Here is a 17,322-nt window from a genome sequence, read left to right on the forward strand (position 1 = left end):
CCATCTGGGCAAATGTGAAAGCTCTCTGTTCCTCAGCTTAGGTTTTTATGGCCTGCTGGCGTCATCGGCCATAAATCACAGTGGGCTGAGGTTTAAGCACTAAGGTTTGATAGGATTACTCTCAGGAAAAAGTAGAGCAGGTTTATTTTTTTATTTGAATTATAGGCACCAGCCATATATATATATATATATATATATATATATATATATATATATATATACATATATATGTATATATATACATATACACATATATGTATATGTATCTTAAAACTTAATTTGGTGTGTAATTGGAACTAGCTCTTTGGAGCCCTGGGTTATGTGTTTTGGAGCAGCCTAGAAGAAGGGTCGCAGTGGGGCAGGACATGGTATGTTAATTGGTGGCCTCTGGGACCTGTGAGAGAATTGGATCTAAGTCCCCAGTTAGAAGGAGCTTGGCAGTTTTATTTGAGTCTCTGTGGGCATGTATGGGGGAGACCACCGCTTTGTCCCAGCTCAAGCCTTTTCCTTACTTTTTGCTTTCATGCCATGGGCTCCCCCCCAGCCCAAGCCTACACCAGAGGCAGAGAAAGAGGTGCAGAGGAGCCCCCCGTGAGGCTGACAGAATCCCACCAAGGCTGGCCTAGCCCTGGACCCTGATCTGAGGTAGTCACACACTGTTCAGGCCTGCGGTCCCAAGGAGGGTTTTACGTTTTATTACCAAAGTCTCGATAAAAGGGACTTGGGTCAGAGTAACTATTCAGGGAGGAAAAACAAAGGAAATTAAATGCAAAATCATGGCTGGTGAAAACCACACAGAGGCCTTGGCTTTAATACCACCAGAGCCACGGGGGGAAGTGGGCCCCCAGGAGGTGGAACCAAAGGAGTGTTGGCTTGGTATTCCTGAAGCCTGGTCCCTCTCCTGTTTAAAATAGAAATTGCCATTTAATTTGTTTCTGAGTTTTATTTCTCAAGTGAACCAGCATGGGGCCATGTAATGAGGCTGTGTTTCTGGGAGGTGTTGAAAGATGGAGAGAGGAGGAAAACCACCAAGCAAGGGAATGAGCGAGTGAGTGAGCGAGTGAGCAGGGCTGGGTGTCCCCCATCAGGGCCCAGGCCTTTCTCTATGAGGTTGAAAGGGCAGGCATTGGTGGTGGTCAATGTCTCGTGCCCTTCCACGGGTGGGAGGGGCCATTGTGTGATCCGGTGGCAGGCAGGTCAACCAAGTGCCCTGTGGCCCAGGAAGGGGTCTGAGACAGGGAGAAGAGGAAGAGGAATTTTCCCAGAGAATGGACAAGGCCAGGAAAAGACTAGGATGATACATGGAAGCCTGGGGTCAGGGGGAGTTGTCTCTGAATTAGCTTAAGTAACAAACCTGACAGCTGACAGCCTTTGGGACTATAAGTGGTGCTCTAGTCTGGCTGCAGACAGCCATGTCTTTCTCCCATGGCAGGCCCACATGCCCATGGGCATTCTGCTCTACCTGGAGATGAACAAGAAATCATGCTAATCTCCTCCTGAGAGATGCAGATTCTGGATCTATCATCTATCTGAGACAAGTATGTGACAATTCCGGGGACCCACCTTTGAGTCACTAGTGAATCAGTGGTCTCAGATGGAGCCCAGTAACTAGCTTTTTGCTGTGATGTCAGCCATCCCCACAGTGGCCACACTGAGAAACTGAATCTTCACTGATCACATGCAAAGTATGTGCATGATGCTTGAGAAGAAGGTTCTAGTGAAACCCATTACAAATTTTGCAAGGGAGTTTAGAAAAGAGGAGGATTAGGGGACAGGATATGAGAAGGAATAATAGAGTGAACGTTATCAAAGTGCATAATAGATATTTGTATGGGAAAAAAACCAGTTTTACACAATTAATTAACAGTTTTACATGATAGAAATACTAAAACAAAATCATGCTGGATGCCAATGGCTCATATCTGTAATCCTAGTTACACAGGAGGCAGAGATCTAAGGATTGTGGTTCAAAGCCAGCCTAGACAGGCAAACCTGAGAGACTCTTCTCTCCAGTTAAGCAGCAAAATGCCAGAAGTAGAGGCATAATTCCAGTGGTAGAGTGCCAGCCATGAATGAAAAAAAAACAAGTAAGAACATAAGGCTATAAGTTCAAATCCCAGTAGCAGCACACATGTACATACAAAATCTGTGCAAAATTTGTATGCATGAATACACATGTTAGGTGTGTGTGTATGTCCAAATGTGTCTTGTGTATGTGTGTTTGCAATTTCAAGAGACTTTAGACCATATTCTCTGTATGTTTCTATTTTCTTTCAATTAAAAAAAAATAATGGTCATATAGTGTTTGTATAAGCCGCAAAAATCTATCAGTGCTAGGCAAGAAGCATTATAGAAGCATTAGTACTCTGTAGTATTTGCCCCCTAGGAAGGTAGGTATGGGAGGCGTGGTCATAGATACCTACAAGGCCACAAAAGGGAATGAATCTACTTACACTTGGAGCCAGTGGCCCTTTCTCTGTGGCCTCCAGGGTCTGAGGTGGCGGCTTGCGGAAGAGAGAAACCTCTCGCTTTTAAATAGTCTGTTGTTGGAAGGCCAGAGCAGGAAGTTGGGCAGGCCATGTGGCGCTGGAAGGCAGGGTCTCCCCTCCTGTCTACCTCTATTCTTGGGGTCCTGGATTTGGCTAACTCCTCAGCACCCCACCACCACCACCACATCCCAGTACTGCCCCCTTCCCCCACCCCTTACCCAGTTCTCTTCCAGCCCTGCTGGCCAGGCAGAACAGCGATGGCGATTTTACTGCACTGTTAGAATTCTGTTATATTGCCCGTCGTGGGGTCCTGCAGCCACTTCATGTGAAGGCCAGACCCTTCCAGAGAAATGGTTTCCTACACCTTTACAATGTGATAGGAAAAAAAGGGCCGTTCGGTTTATGGAAACTATATAACATTTATGGAGTCTTGGCAGGCAGGAGTTGGAAGGTCTGCGGGGTAGGGGTGGGTATTTCAAATGGTGGAAGGCCCTGCAAGAGCAGCAGGCCTCTGTGGAGACCCCAGACAAACTCTCCAAGCCCGAGGTGACCTGGGGGCTGGGGAAAGCCGCCTGGAGGGAGCAGCTGTGGGTAACCTCCTGCGGTCTCGGCAGTGTTTCTGTGAAGGGGCCTGGCTATTCTCATGTTGTAAAGGGATACTGAGGCAAAAGTATTTCAACTGACCAAGGTCAATACAGTGTGGCTCTGAAATGCCAGCCATGCCTTCTCACAATCTCTCTCTCTCTCTCTCTCTCTCTCTCTCTCTCTCTCTCCCCCCTCCCCCTCCCCCTGGTATATATTGAGTGTTGAGCTACACTTTTTAGTTTTAAGTGATGAGAAAGACCCTAGCCATTAGGGAGTTGTCTGCTACTTGTGGCTGAGTCTCACCTTGCCTTGTAACCCTCAGCCATCCTCTCTTCTTTGCTGTGGGTTGGCCGGCTTTGCTGTCAGAGCTGACTTGCACACAGGTGTGCCCAGTGGTCCAGGGGGAAGAGAAGGTAAGGCCCCCTGTGACTGGCTCTGAGCCAGGGTGGGCTCTCAGCACATGGTCTTTGTGTTCAGGAGCATCTCCTGTGGGTTCCTCTTAGGGCCTTGGAGGAGGATGCCACGGGGAGTGAAATCACCCCTCCCGTCCCTGTCATCGTTGGCATTTTGAGTTCATTTCTTCTTGCATATGTGCCCTGTGACATCTATGTTTTCTCTCCCCTACTTGGCTGCTTGGCTGTGAATTCTTGGAGTGCAGATTCCATGAGTGCTTAATTCTTCACTGCTGATTTTGCCCACAGAGCCTGGCATAGTTCCCAGTATGTAGTAATCACTGCATAAATATTAACTGGGAGGGTGGCTGGCCGGCTGGGTAAATGGATAGGTGGATGGATGACAGATGGATGGATGGATGGATGGATGGGTTGGATCAATTATATATGTATTGTATATATGGATAGGTGGATGGATGGTTGGTTGGCTGAGTAGATGGATGGTTGGTTGGGTAGATGGATGGGTGAATGAGTAAATGGATGAATGGGTAAATGGGTGGGTGGATGGATGGATGAAAGAATGGATAGGTGAGTGAATGGTTGAATGAATGGATGAGTAAGTAAATGGCATGGATAGTTGAGTGGATGGATGGAAGCATGGATGGATGGATGATGGATGAATAGACGGGCAAGTGGTAGATGGACGGGGTAGATGGGTGGATGAAGTATATTTAGACCAGCAGACACGCACCTCTGCATTTACACCCTGGAGTGCAGTTAAACTAGCAGCCTGGCCCAGGTTCTCAAAGACTTTTTCTAAATGCACTTCTGTTTCAGAGGCTCTACTCTGCTTTCCTTGAGGCCAGATGGAGAAACCAGGCTACGTGCTTGAATGTGTGTGTAAATATTTTACAGTCCCCATAAACTTGTTTAAAGACGAGTGAGGGTGAATGTATAAACTTGGGCAGCCTTTGGGGAGGGCAATTTGGAAGTGGCTATTAAAATTTTAAATGTGCCCACCGCTAAGACCCAGCAGCTCCACTTCTAGCTGTCAAGGGCAAGAAATACATTCGTAGGTTTGAGCACAGAGAACCACGTGCCAGGATGCTGGTGTGGGACGCCCACTGCCTGGTGGCTTGTGACAGTGGGAAATCAGAAGTAGCCTTCATGTCCATGGAGCAGGAGATCATGATGAAGCTGTGGGAAATGACAGTCATGGAGGGTGAGGTAGATCTATGTGGGTAGAGGGAAAGAGCTCAGCTGGTTCTTGGGACCGGACCCTCTCCAAGCTCCCAGAAGTCCCCGGGACTCAGACTCACCCACCTTAGCAATAGCCCCCTCTACCTGCCTCTCATTTCTGCCAACTTCCTTTCCTTTCTCCCACTCCCTTCCCTGTGAAGCATGGTATTATACTAGAATTAGAACTTTAATCCTCCTGCCTACTTGCCAGTGACATTAGAAAAAAGGAGGAAAATAAGAGCAAAGCTGTTACGTGTACACTTACTGTCTGCTGGCTTTGAAGTTGAAAAGATTTTGAAAGAATTAAAATTTGATCTATGATGCCACTGTCTACCTAATAATGAGGCCAAGGGGAAAACGTGCCATGGTCGCTACAGAAAACCCTAGGCGCCCCTCCCCTTTTTGTCTACTCTGGAAGTAAAATTGGCTCTAATTAAAAAAAAATTATTGCTAAAGACATGTGAAATGGTTTTAGGCATGTGGGGGTTGTCCAACCAGGGCTCCACAGTTCCATGCCACAGAGCCCACCACAGGTTACTCTGTGCCAAGAACCACATGCTCGCCTGGTGAACCTCCATGGGCACTTCATCCGTATCCTTGAGGATACAGAGATGGCCCAGGCCATGGGTATGGTGTGTGTGTGTGTGTGTGTGTGTGTGTGTGTGTGTGTGTGTGTGTGTGTGTGTGTGTGTGTGTGTGTGTGTGTGTGTGTGTGTGTGTGTGTGTGTGTGTGTGTGTGTGTGTGTGTGTGTGTGTGTGTGTGTACCTGAGCACAGAATTCAGAGAATTCCAGTTTGGCAGCATACTGACCCCTGTCCCTCAACCGTCCTCATGGATTTGTGACTTGGGCAAGCGGAACATCTTCCTGTGCTCCTGATGCCCATTTAGAGAAGGGGACAAAGGCAACTTTAGCGCTAGGGGCTCTATTGCACTTGGCATATGGGGTACACAGTTTCCTTTCTTAGCCTAGGCAGGTCGGATGCCCATAAAACTGATAGGGAATGCTGGGTGCCAGTGCTCATGCCTATAATTCTAGCTGCTCAAGATGCTGAGATCTGAGGATCAGGGTTTGAAGCGAGGCCAGGCAGAGAAGCCTGAGAGACTCAAAAGCCAGAGGTAGAGATGTGACTCAAGTGGTAGAGTACCAGCCTTGAGTGACAAAGCTCAGGGACAGCGCCCAGGCCGTGAGTTCAAGCCTCAAAACAAAACTGATAGGTAAGAGTTAAAGCTGACCGAAGGCTGTCAGATTCTTTTCCCTCATACTCTGAACATTCTAGCCCCTAATCATTGATCTCCCTAGCCTGCCTCCCCCCATCCCAGCTCCTACCTATCTCTACCATCAAGCTACTGAGAAACAACCAGCAGAGCTGCCCTCTGTGTCCCCCAGCCCCACCCCTGGCAATAGTGTGGATTGAACTCAGGGCCTCACACTTGCTAGGCAGGCGATCTACCACTTGAGCCATGTCTCCAGCCCTTTTTGCAAGGTAAATTCTCACTTTATGCCCCACTAACATGGGCTGTGACCTACCTACTTGTGTTTCCCTGCAGCTGGGATGCCAGGTAGGTGTCATGATGCTCAGCCATTGATTAAGATAGAGTCTCTTGAACGTCTTTTTGCTGGAACTGGCCTTAAATTGTGATCCTCCCATCTCTGCCTTCCAAGTAACTAGGTTTAAGCTCTCATTCCCAGCCCACCAGCGCTTCTCCGGAACTGTCTAGAATCATAGTCTAGAATAAGTGTCTAGAATAATTTGTTCTGAGGCTCTAAATTCATGGATCGCACAGAGGCTCAGGCCTGGGCTGGGGGAAACTGGGTTAAGGATGGCACACAAGCCCCTGCCAGCCTCCCTTGGGGAAGGGCAATGCTCTTACACGGGAACCGCCCCCAGCCCCCCTGGGCTCCAGTCGCACCTTGTTCCATGTGGAATCTTCCTGGATGGGGAGTGGCAGGATTGTCCTTTCTGCTAATGGCATTTCTTTGTTTTCAGTTGAGAGGGAGAATGTACAGAAGAGGACTTTTACTCGGTGGATAAATCTACATCTGGAAAAGGTAAGTGGCAGCCTGGTTGGGGTTGGTAAGAGGTAAGACTCATCTGTCACGGGAAGGAGTCAGCAGCTCTGTGTTCTTTCTTCTTGTGTGTTCTTTGCATTCTTACTGCTGCTCTCACCTGATTGTGGAAAGCATGGAGCCCAACAGTCACCTGTCCTGGGGTTGCCAGGGGAACTCCTGTCTTTAATAGAATCCGTGAGCAGATGCTACAAGGCATTCCATGTTGACCAATGCCATGTTTCCATCGATAGGGTACATTCCCCCATGCCTCCATCACTGCTGACCGTTTTGGGGCTCTATGAAGAGCCATCTGTAGATATTTGCACTGATTGATGCTGGAACTATAGAATGTGTGTGTTGGGGGGTGGGGGGAGGGCAAGGTTTGGTCCTGGGGCTTGATCTCAGGCCTTGGATGCTATCCCTAGGCTTCTTTTGCTCAAGGTGAGCACTCTACTCCTTGAGCTATTGTATCACTTCTGGCTTTTTCTGAATAGTTGATTGGAGATAAGAGTCTCTCACAGACTTTCCTGCCTGGGCTGGCTTCAAATCATGATCCTCAGATCTCAGCCTCTAGAGTAGCTAGGATTACAGGTAGGAGCCACCAGCACCTGGCTTATAGAATTTTTTTTTAAAACAAAGCCACATTTCCTTGCTAATCTGATCACATGGCTACTGATGAGAATGTTACCAGCCCCTCCAATGTGCTGTATCCCGCTCTACCCAGCCTGCTTAGCACCACGCACATGCACGGGCTCCCGAGTCCTTCCAACAGCCCAGATCCCCTCTTCTGTTAGAATGAGGAAGCAATGGCGCCCACAGGACGTAGACTTCCCTGCACTCTGTGGTTTTTCCTGTGTATTTAACTTGGTGGCCCTTCTCTCCCCCTGTTTATTTTCTTTCTTGCACCCATGCCTTTTTGGTTTGCCTCACATCTGTGAGGCGCTGACGCACTCTCCCTACCAAAGTGTGCAACCAGCTTCGGAACAAAGGAGCAGCAGTCAGAGAAGGAGGAATCCACACCCTCTTACCCACAGGTTGGACCCCCGGGGCCGCCCACAGTCCTGGGGCTGCAGGGGGAAATGCTACTATTCTCTTTGATTGGGTACCAGTCCCTGCTGCAGGATGGGTGACGCAGTGCTGTCATTAGTTTCGTGCGAGTACCCTTTTTGCGAAAGATGGCGTCACCCAGGGACCACTGTAAATCCATCCCAGTTGCTTTGATGTTGGCTGTATCTTCAGAATTGTTCATATGTGAAATATTACATGTTGGAAAAAAAGGAAACTGGTCCCCAAACCTGAACGGTTCATGCACTCCTAAATGAATACCTCAGGTGCCTCTGAGCGGCGGGTGGTTCCTTGTGGACCCAGTAGAACCAGGACGTCTGTCTTTCTGTCTTTTTTTTTTTTTAATTGAGAAAAGAACAGAGGGTTGGGGAGCAAGTATCCCCCCCCCCACGTTTGCCCACCACCAATGAACTGCATTCTTCTCTTCTCTGTTGGTGGAGCTCCTGGCCCTTTTTGGGGGAGCAAGGGGGGGCAGGTGGGTAGCGCCTGCTCCCAGGATAAATCAGACAGCACCTGAAACCGATATGGAATAAAACGGCAAAATTAACAGCCGCGTTTCCAGCTCTGAGACTTTCAAGAGCAGCCTTTCATGAGAAGGAAACCCAGGAACTCCTTGGTGAATTGGGCTTAACTGCAATTTGAAGGTTGTCAGGAATATTTACTGAGCCTCTGGCTTCTGGAAAAATTCCCTAATTGACCAAAGGAGTTAGATCATGCAGAAAGCCCTAGGGGTGCTGTTGACTCGGTCATACCAATCGCCTGAAGTCCATGGAATATTCTGGCGGGCAGTGTTTGGGCTGGAGCTGTTTCAACCTCCCCTATCCCGCCGCCTCCCCGCCCCTCAACCCCCCCCCCCATTCCCGCAGGATGGACCCCAGCCAAAGCCTAGTTTGGAGCTGGCTGGGAGAGGCTCTTACAGGAACTGACAGTGGAAATTATTCTTCAGGTCTAACTGCGGAGTCAGGCTGGGCCCCGGTCAGGCTGGGGGCTGGAAATCTTGTTAGAACACTTCTCAGGGGCTGTTTCGTTCCGGCCTCTCGTTTTCTGTCTGGGATTAGCAGAAATAACATCTCTGTAAGAGCCTGGTAACCCGATGCCACCATGCCACAGGCCTGGACCCGGCCCAGGGAGCAGCAGGGTTTGCCAAGAAAATCATTTGCCCTTTGGTTCCAAGTCTCTGTTGTCCTTGAAGCAAAGCCCTTTTCTCTGAACCTGGGGGCCTACTCGCCCTGGATTTGGACTAAAGGGAGTTCGGGGGCTTGTTTCAAGGGTAAGGAAATGCTCCCTTCCTTAATAAAATCAGACTCAGGCTCTCAGGGGGAAGGAAGAAGGCTTTCCCAGAGGAAACAACAGCTGGCCAAGGCCGGCACTGGGTTCTGAGACTTCCCCTCACCCCTGGGTCTCTGGCTGGTTAGGGCTGTGTCTGACCTGGAACACTGAGATGCAAGAATCCCGGCTCCTGTGTGAAGGCCTGCCTTCCGCTGGGCTTGGGGCAGGGCACGCCAGCCAGGCCCAGCTGCCACAGCCCAGCCCCCAAGCTGGAGGGAATTCCTCACTGAGATTCCAAGGCCCAGAGGTTGAACTGCAGCAAGCCTCAGCCGGGATGCATTCAGGACAGGGACTGTCAGCAAGCATGGTTGGTCAACAGAAGCTCAGGCACATTCAAGGCTGGAGATGGGGAACCTCACCAATGCCCAGACTGAGCCAAGAATAACAGACGCAGGTCCGCTGTCACAAGATGATTCGTATGAACTGGGTTCCCCTGGATGGCCTGATGCAAAGGGCTTCCTGATTCAGCTCTAGAACTAGCATCCAGCCCGGATGGGCTTCAGTTCCCCCAAATTGGATAGGAAGGCCTGGGCATCATCATTTCCTGTAGGTCCCAATAAAATTCTGCAGAGTTCTGTGGAGATTCTCTATTTCCTCATAAAGCAGAAATATGGCTGTGGCCCACATGTATAAGATCTTGGGTTAGGAGGGTTCCCAAGGTCACATATTCGATCAGTTCCCTGTGCTGGGTCTCTATGCACAATTGTCCTGCCACCCAACGGGTTACCTCAGGGTGATGACTTCTGTCTCTTTGGATGGTCTTTCTGCATGTGGACCAAGCTGTCATCTGAATATTCTCTCTAGAGCTGAAACTTGCATCTTTGAAATGGTTTTGTGATGGTTGCCTCTTTCCTCCTGTTCCTACAGTGTGACCCACCTCTAGAAGTTACAGACCTATTTGTTGATATACAAGATGGCAAAATCCTAATGGCATTGTTAGAAGTCCTGTCTGGGCAAAATCTGGTATGTACATCCCTGGAGGGTTAGGAAGAAAGGGGAAGGGAAGAATCACTGAGAGTTTCTCTTGTGTATAGAGAGGTTAGCTTCTGCCACTGTGACAGAAAACCTGAAGCCAACAAAGATCAAGGAAGAAAGGTTCATTTTTGGCTCATAGTTTTTTTAGATGAGGATTTCAATCCATGATTGCTTAGCTATGTTGTTTGAGCCTGAGGTGAGGCAGGAACAACGGATCAGTGGAGCAGCTCACTGAACAGCAACAAAGAAGCAAGAGAAGCTGGTGCTGGTGGCTCACACCTACAATCCTAGCCACTTAGAAGGCTAAAAGCCAAGGATCCAGGTTCGGATCCAACCAGATCAGTAAGGTCCATGAGACTTTTACCTCCAGTTAACCAGTGAAAAGCCAGAAGTGGAGCAGGAATTCAAATGGTAGAGGGCTAATTCTCAGGAACAGTGCCCAAGTCTTGAGCTTAACCCCCAGGATGAAAGGAAGAAAGGAAGAATGGATGGAAGGAAGGAAGAATGGAAAGAAGGAAGGAAGGAAGGAAGGAAGGAAGGAAGGAAGGAAGGAAGGAAGGAGGAAAAGAAAAAAGAAAGAGACAGGAAGGAAGGATGAAGGAAGGAAGGAAAGAAAGAAAGAAAGGAGAAAGAAAGGAGAGAAAGAAAAGGCAGGAAGGAAGGAAAGGAAGGCGAGAGAAAGAAAGGGAGAAAGAAAAAGGAAGGAAGGAGAGAAAGAGAAAAAGAAGAGAAAGGAAAAAAGAAAAGAGAGAAGGAAGGAAAGAGAAAGGAAAGGAAAAGAGGAAAAGAAAAGGAAAGAGCAAGTAGGAAAGGTCAGCATTCTAGTCTCCCCCTCAAGGGCACGTCCCCAAAGGCCTAACTTCTTCCCCCAAGGCCCCACCTTCCAGTAACACCAGACAACCAAGCCCCTCCCCTCTGTTCCTCATGGAGATAACTGTCTATGGTGCCACTCCAGACAGCTTCTGCTGGGTAGCTCTGAAGCTCAGTGGCCATAGGACAGCTAGTGCACATTGCTCTAACTCAAGTGTTAGTTAGCAAGGAGAGCATGTTGCTGCACATGGAGGGAGGAGGGAGGAGAGGCTAACAAGCCAGGAGACACAAAAGATGGACAAAACCGCCCCCCTTTCCCTGTGGACCACTGGGGCTCACCCTTCCCCCCGGCTCCACTGAGCTGAGTCCAGGAACTAGGAGGCTGGCCTCTCTGAGGACTCTTGGTGCTAGAGCTGTGTGGCGCGAGAGGCACGTGTTCTGGTTTGAATGTAGTCCAGGTGGGTTTTAGCCACAAGCCCTTGACTTTCTGCAGAAATGGAGGTAAAGAAAAATATCGACGACACCTGTGTTGCCCCTGGGCGTTTGCAGGCAATCTGCTCAGCCAATCTCCTTCTGCCTTCTTTTACAGCTGCACGAGTACAAATCCTCATCGCATCGTATTTTTCGTTTGAACAACATAGCGAAAGCGCTGAAGTTTTTGGAAGATAGCAATGTAAGTGTTCGAGGCCCATCTCGGTAACATGAGCTTGCCCCATCACAAACTATATTGTCATAACGGTCAGTGCCGGTCACAAGAAACCCTCAAGAGGGCACCCCGCTGCACTGCCAGGCTAGACAAGCTTCAGCTCAATGGCATCTGTCCTCTGGGGGTACAGTGCGGCCGCCTGGCACCTGCCCACTTGCTAGAACTCTCCAGCGAAGAGCTGAACAGCTAGCTGACCCTTGGGTCCTTGAAGTTTGTTGATCTTGTATGTTTTCCTCCTCTGATTCCTCTGAGTCTGAGTGTAGTGAGTTTGTCGGAGTGTGAAACTTTGTGTTAGAATTCAGTAAATGAGAAGCAAAGCAGCAGCAGCGGGAAAGAGGGCAGCATTCTCTCTGCTTGGCGACGACTTCCTGATGCTGATGTGGGTGTTTTGTGTTTGCAACTCGGCTTCTGGTCTGTGGGGAGGGGGTGAGATTCCAGGACCCCACTTCTGTTAGGTTTCAGGGGTCAATCTGGGTGGAGAGACGTCTTCAGCTTCCCTGATGAAATGCTCCCCTAATGTGAGAGTCTCTTGAGGGGCATCGTGGTCAGTGATAGGGGCTGACATTGCCTGATCTTTTAGCAGAAAAAGCATTTGTTAAGAACAATGGTTGGTACTCCAGGAATGACCTGGAAGCCTGGATAGAGCCCAGGGACACCAGACTCACCCGGCCTCTAGGACATACGGTGTGGGCCTGCGGCCCTGCTCCCTGTGAGGAGCCCCACCCCCCACCCCCAAGGGAGCAAGTTATCCTCTGTGTTGTCAATCCAACCTTACCTGTCCCTGCATGCTGTGGAATGTTATACAGCCATGAAAAAGAATGAGACACGGATGTGTGCTACATCATGGATAAGCCTTAAAAATTCTAGGCCAGGTGACCCGAGGGCAGACCCAGAAGTGTGATTCAGGACAGAAAAATCTCTAGAAACAGAAAGTAGATAACGGTAGCTTGGGGCTGGGAAGCAAAGGGTCTGGGCTTCTTTTAGAAGTGATGAAAATGTAGTAGAATTGACTACTGACGCTCGCACGTGTCGGTGAGTTCACTCACAAACCCGACTGTTTACTCTGGATGGAGAATTGAATGGAATGTGACTTAGCTCCCAGTGAAGCCCCTTAAATAGCAAGCGCATCCTTGATGTCTTCAGAGACACCCCACCACCACCACACACACATATACACACTGTGAAGGCCGATACTGTGTCAGCCACACCACAGTGGTCCACTGGACCAGCCCAGGTCCTGGAGTGTGACTCCATTTCCAATCCTTGCCTCCCCATTCAATCCAAGGAACTGTGGGACAATGACACAACTGTCCACAGAGAGGTAGCAAAGGCAGTGCCCACCTGACAGAGCCACACAAAGCCAGGGGCTGCACAGAGGACCTCACCTCCAGGAAAGACAGTGCCTGAGCTGGAGTGGGTACCAGCAGACAGACCTTGCTGTTCCAGGTGGAGGCTGCCACTGGGGGCTATGCTGGCTGCTGCCTTCTCCCCCATAACTGTATGCCACAGAGACGGGGCTGCCCATCAGAATGGAAGCCTCTTAGAACCTTGGTGTTCTCATCTGTGAAATGGGTGAACGCTAAAGGAACTAACCCAGGAAAGCCGTGCGGGGTGCTCAGTGCTCCACAGAGAAGCCATTTTCCTGTTGGTCCTCTTGTTATCATCCTGCAGGTGACTGCTCAGAGGGGATGTGCCAACATTGCTCCCTTAGTTTTCAGTCTGGCAGGATTCTGAGGAAGGAGGCAGAAGATGCAGGGGAGCCTGGAGCTCTTGGTGGGGGGCCGGCCTGCGGGCCCTCCCCCCTCCTCCTTTCTGTGGGGATTGAATGCTTCCCTGCCTCCTTCGCAGGGTGACCCAGGATGTGTTCCGAGAGCCGCAGAGCAGGGCTGGGGTGGAGCTGTCAGTCCAGGGCCTCCAAACACACAGGGAAATCTCACATGTGATTTGTCATAGGGGCTGAGCGCCCGTGAGGAATGTGGATGGAATATTGGACCTGAATTTGATCGGCCATGTTATTCACAGTATTGACAACTTCCTTCCTGGCCTCCGCTCTCGTCGGTGATGAGCCAGTGTTGTCTGAATTAGGTTCTTGGCACCAGCTCAAACTGACTTCGCCCAGAGAGTTCCACGTCTGCCTCAGTTAGGTTCACGGGAGCCTAACTGGTGTTGTCAGAAACTGACAGCCGATAGGATCAGAGGCCAGAGTCCAACGATTCAGAGAGAGCCGTGATGGAGAGGAGGGGCGAGGTGAAGGAGGAAATAGCCTCTTCACTGCCCCCCGCCCCCCGCCATGGCCCAGGCCAAATGTTCCAGGGTGGAATTCCACGTCTGTTTTGGAGGACCTTCTCTTTCCTCTCCTCCCCCTGAAAACTGGGGTTTACACATATAAAGTGTAGTTTGACAATGAGAAGAAAGTGTGTAGCAGGGCCATGTGGCCTGATGTGGCCAGTGACCGCCCCCCCCCAACATCCCTGCACCCCAGCCAGCACCCGAATCCTTGTCTTCGGTAATATATAAGTATAGTGGCCATGTGATGGGCGTGCTGCTGGTCCAGGGGCCACAGGTGGATTCAAGAGCATGCTTCTGTGGGCAGAGAATAGTTCGATGAACTTCCAGGGGTCTCTACACTGGGCACATTGTAACCCGTTGGAGGATATTTTGTCACGACACCGTCTCTGGGATAGCCTTACCCCAACTCAGGGTTCTGGTCAGCCAAGCGTTTCCCCTCCCACTGTCCATGGCCGCTGGGTCGTGGAGGTGCTAACCTTGGAGTTGGTTGGTGTTAGTGTAGCATGCAGACAGGCCTACCGGGCTGTCACCGCAGCCTCTCCTTGGGTGACAGTGGCAGAAATCATGGCCCCGTGTGGTCCTCGGCACAAGTTGAAACCTCTCTGAATGTCCCCCGCTGTAGGTGTGATGTGAGGATAAGCTGAGTCAGGGCTTGAGCGCACTCTGTGTGTGTGGTGCATATGCGTGTGTGCACGGGTGTCCCTGAGAGGTGCTGGCGGGCACGAGGTGAGCCGGACACGCAGGCTGGGGAGGTGGGGGCCGGGCCGGGTGGCCCCCAGGCCTGCACGCTCAGCTCGCTTCTCCACAGGTGAGGCTGGTCAGCATTGATGCAGCGGAGATCGCCGACGGCAACCCCTCCCTGGTGCTCGGGCTCATATGGAACATCATCCTCTTCTTCCAGGTGAATTTTCCCCCTCCAGGGCGCACAGTAAGGACCGTGGGTCAGGAGAGCCGGGCCGCGGGCCAGGCTCCAGTGAGAGAGAGACCCGGGGCTGCACTGCTGGTTTTCCTACCCGCTGAACGGGGATCTGCAAACACAGCACTGAGGTCCGCTCGTCCATCGCCTCCTCACGGCATCAGATTTTCCCCCGTGGATCTCGTTCTGTCTGAGCCCTGAACTTTAACCATCTGTCTCTCTGTCTGTCTCTGTGTGTCTTTCTGCTCCCTCTCGGTCTCATTCTGCGAGCCTAGCTGTGAAATGGGAGCCGTGGGTATAATAAGAAGTGATAGACAGCAAAGCCGTGTGAGCTAGGTCCGCGTCACACGGGGGCTGGGAAGGATCCGGGTGCTGGCAGGCAGGGAAGGATGCTGGGCGCATCCGGGAATGTGTCCAGGCCCTCCATCACACACGTGCCTTCATTCACCTGAGAAATGTCTGCTGAATTTCTCCAATATGGCAGGCCCTGGACAGACCAAGCCCTGTCCTCTTGACCCTCTGGGACCACAGAGGGTCCACAGTGCAGGCTGGGATTGAGGTGGGAGCCAGGCTTCTAACACAGATGGGGTGGAGAGGGGGTGAGCAGAGTTGAGTGTTGCAGGATGAATAGGAGCTTCTCAACCCTACTGTGCAGTCAACTGGGAAGGGGTTGAGATGCAGATTCTGAGTGAATGGAGGCCCCAGGGAGGGCCTGGGCTTCTGCAGTTTTCATCAGCATCCCGGCAGTATAGGTAGAGAAATGGGTAGAGGAGTTGGGTCAGGGAGAGCTGCAGAATGCCCATGTGGCACCAGGCAGGGGTTCTCTCCGCTCAGAGGATGGTTCTCCTGACATGGTCATGTGACTGTGCATGCACACACATACCTGTGTGCCTGTGTGCCTGTGTTGGGGCTTGAACTCAGGGCCTGAGTGCTTTCCATTTGCTTTTTCACTCAAGTCTAGCACTCTACCACATGAGCCACAGCTCCTCTTGTGGCTTTTTGTTGCTTCATTGGAGATAAGAGTCTCACAGACTTTCCTGCCTGGGCTGGCCTCAGATAAAAATCCTCAGATCTCAGCCTCCCGAGTCACTAGGATTCCAGACGTGAGCTGGAAGGCCCGGCTCTGCCTCTGGGATCTGAAGCCCCCTTCTCCTTCCAGATCAAGGAGCTCACGGGCAACCTCAGCAGAAGCTCCCCATCTTCCAGCCTGTCACCCGGCTCCGCGGGCGCAGATTCAGACTCCTCCTATCCACCCACCCCCACCACCGAGAGGAATGCGGCACTGTCGGTGAAAGATCAGAGGAAGGCCATCAAGACCCTGCTGGCATGGGTGCAGAGGAAGACCAGGAAGTAAGTGCAGGCCTGGCGTGGTGCGTGGTTTGCAGGGATGGGGGATGGGAGGGAAGGGACCACCTGCCCACGTGCCCAGTGCTACGTGGAGATGATCAGAGGCCAGATGCAGGTCCCTCACAGTCTTTGCGGCCAGATGGCATATTCCTAGTGGAGACTTTGTTGGCAGGAAGCTGATGAGAGATGAACAGGAGCCAGGGGGCTCTGTTGGGTGTACCTTTCCATAGACCCCACATGCTACGAGTGTGTGCACATTGATAACTAGACCTCAGAGTCTTTCGCAATCTGCACCTTTCAAATAGTAATCAAGGAGTTGGCTGCCGGTGGCTCACTCCTGTAATCCAAGCTATTCAGGAGGCTGAGAGCTAAGGGTTGCAATTTGAGGCTAGCCAAGGTAGCAAAGTCTGTGAGACTCTTGTTTCTAATTAACCACCAAAAAAAACACTGGAAGTAGAGTTGTGGCTCAAGTGGTAGAGCACCAGCCTTGAGTGAAAAGGCTAAGGGAAAACACTCTGGCCCTGAGTTCAAGCCACAGGACCTACGTACACAAAATAATATGTCGTAATCAAGGCTGTCCCAGTCTCAGCTCTGAGTCCTGTCCCCTTGTGCATCAGTGCCAGCCACCGAGGGCAAGCTTCGGCAATCTTGCCAGGCCATTCACCAGCCCCTGCAATGTTTTGGTACTCTGATGGGATTTTGAAATAAAAAGTTGTCTGGGGTTTTTATTTTGAAAGGTCAATTGTGATGACAGTTGAGAAAATGAGACTCTTGTGGGGTCAGGACTTGGGCCTGGTGGAATTCTCCCACTTTGTCCCTTTCTTTAAGACTTATAACCCTTAGCTGGGTGCCGGTGGCTCATGCCTGTAATCCTAGCTACTCAGGAAGCTGAGATCTGAGAATCATAGTTCAAAGCCAGCCCAGGCAGGGAAGTCTATGAGACTCTTATCTCCAATTAGCCACCAAAAACTGGGAGTGGAGCTGTGGCTCAGAGTGGTAGAGTGCTAGCCTTGTACAAAAGAGCTCAAGCCGAGCACTGGTGACTCACGCCTGTCATCCTAGGTACTCAGGAAGCTGAGATCTGAGGATTGTGGTTCAAAGCCAGCCTGAGTAGGAAAGTCTGTGAGACT

At 50.7% G+C, this 17,322-nt stretch overlaps 1 protein-coding gene across 2 annotated transcripts in view; it reads left to right on the forward strand.

Moving 5' to 3' along the window:
- Clmn (calmin) overlaps positions 1–17,322 on the forward strand; it is a 66,663-nt gene that overhangs the window by 36,575 nt on the left and 12,766 nt on the right. For both annotated transcript variants that reach the window (XM_069997642.1, XM_069997643.1), the window contains exons 2-6: positions 6,694–6,755; positions 10,017–10,112; positions 11,524–11,607; positions 14,738–14,830; positions 16,005–16,195. In XM_069997642.1, the coding sequence (XP_069853743.1) occupies positions 6,694–6,755; positions 10,017–10,112; positions 11,524–11,607; positions 14,738–14,830; positions 16,005–16,195 (526 nt within the window). The remainder of the gene's footprint in view (positions 1–6,693; positions 6,756–10,016; positions 10,113–11,523; positions 11,608–14,737; positions 14,831–16,004; positions 16,196–17,322) is intronic.

Source organism: Dipodomys merriami, unplaced genomic scaffold, assembly GCF_024711535.1.
Source record: "Dipodomys merriami isolate MVZ:Mamm:240054 unplaced genomic scaffold, mDipMer1.0.p SCAF_50, whole genome shotgun sequence".
In the NCBI taxonomy this organism is placed as follows: domain Eukaryota; kingdom Metazoa; phylum Chordata; class Mammalia; order Rodentia; family Heteromyidae; genus Dipodomys; species Dipodomys merriami.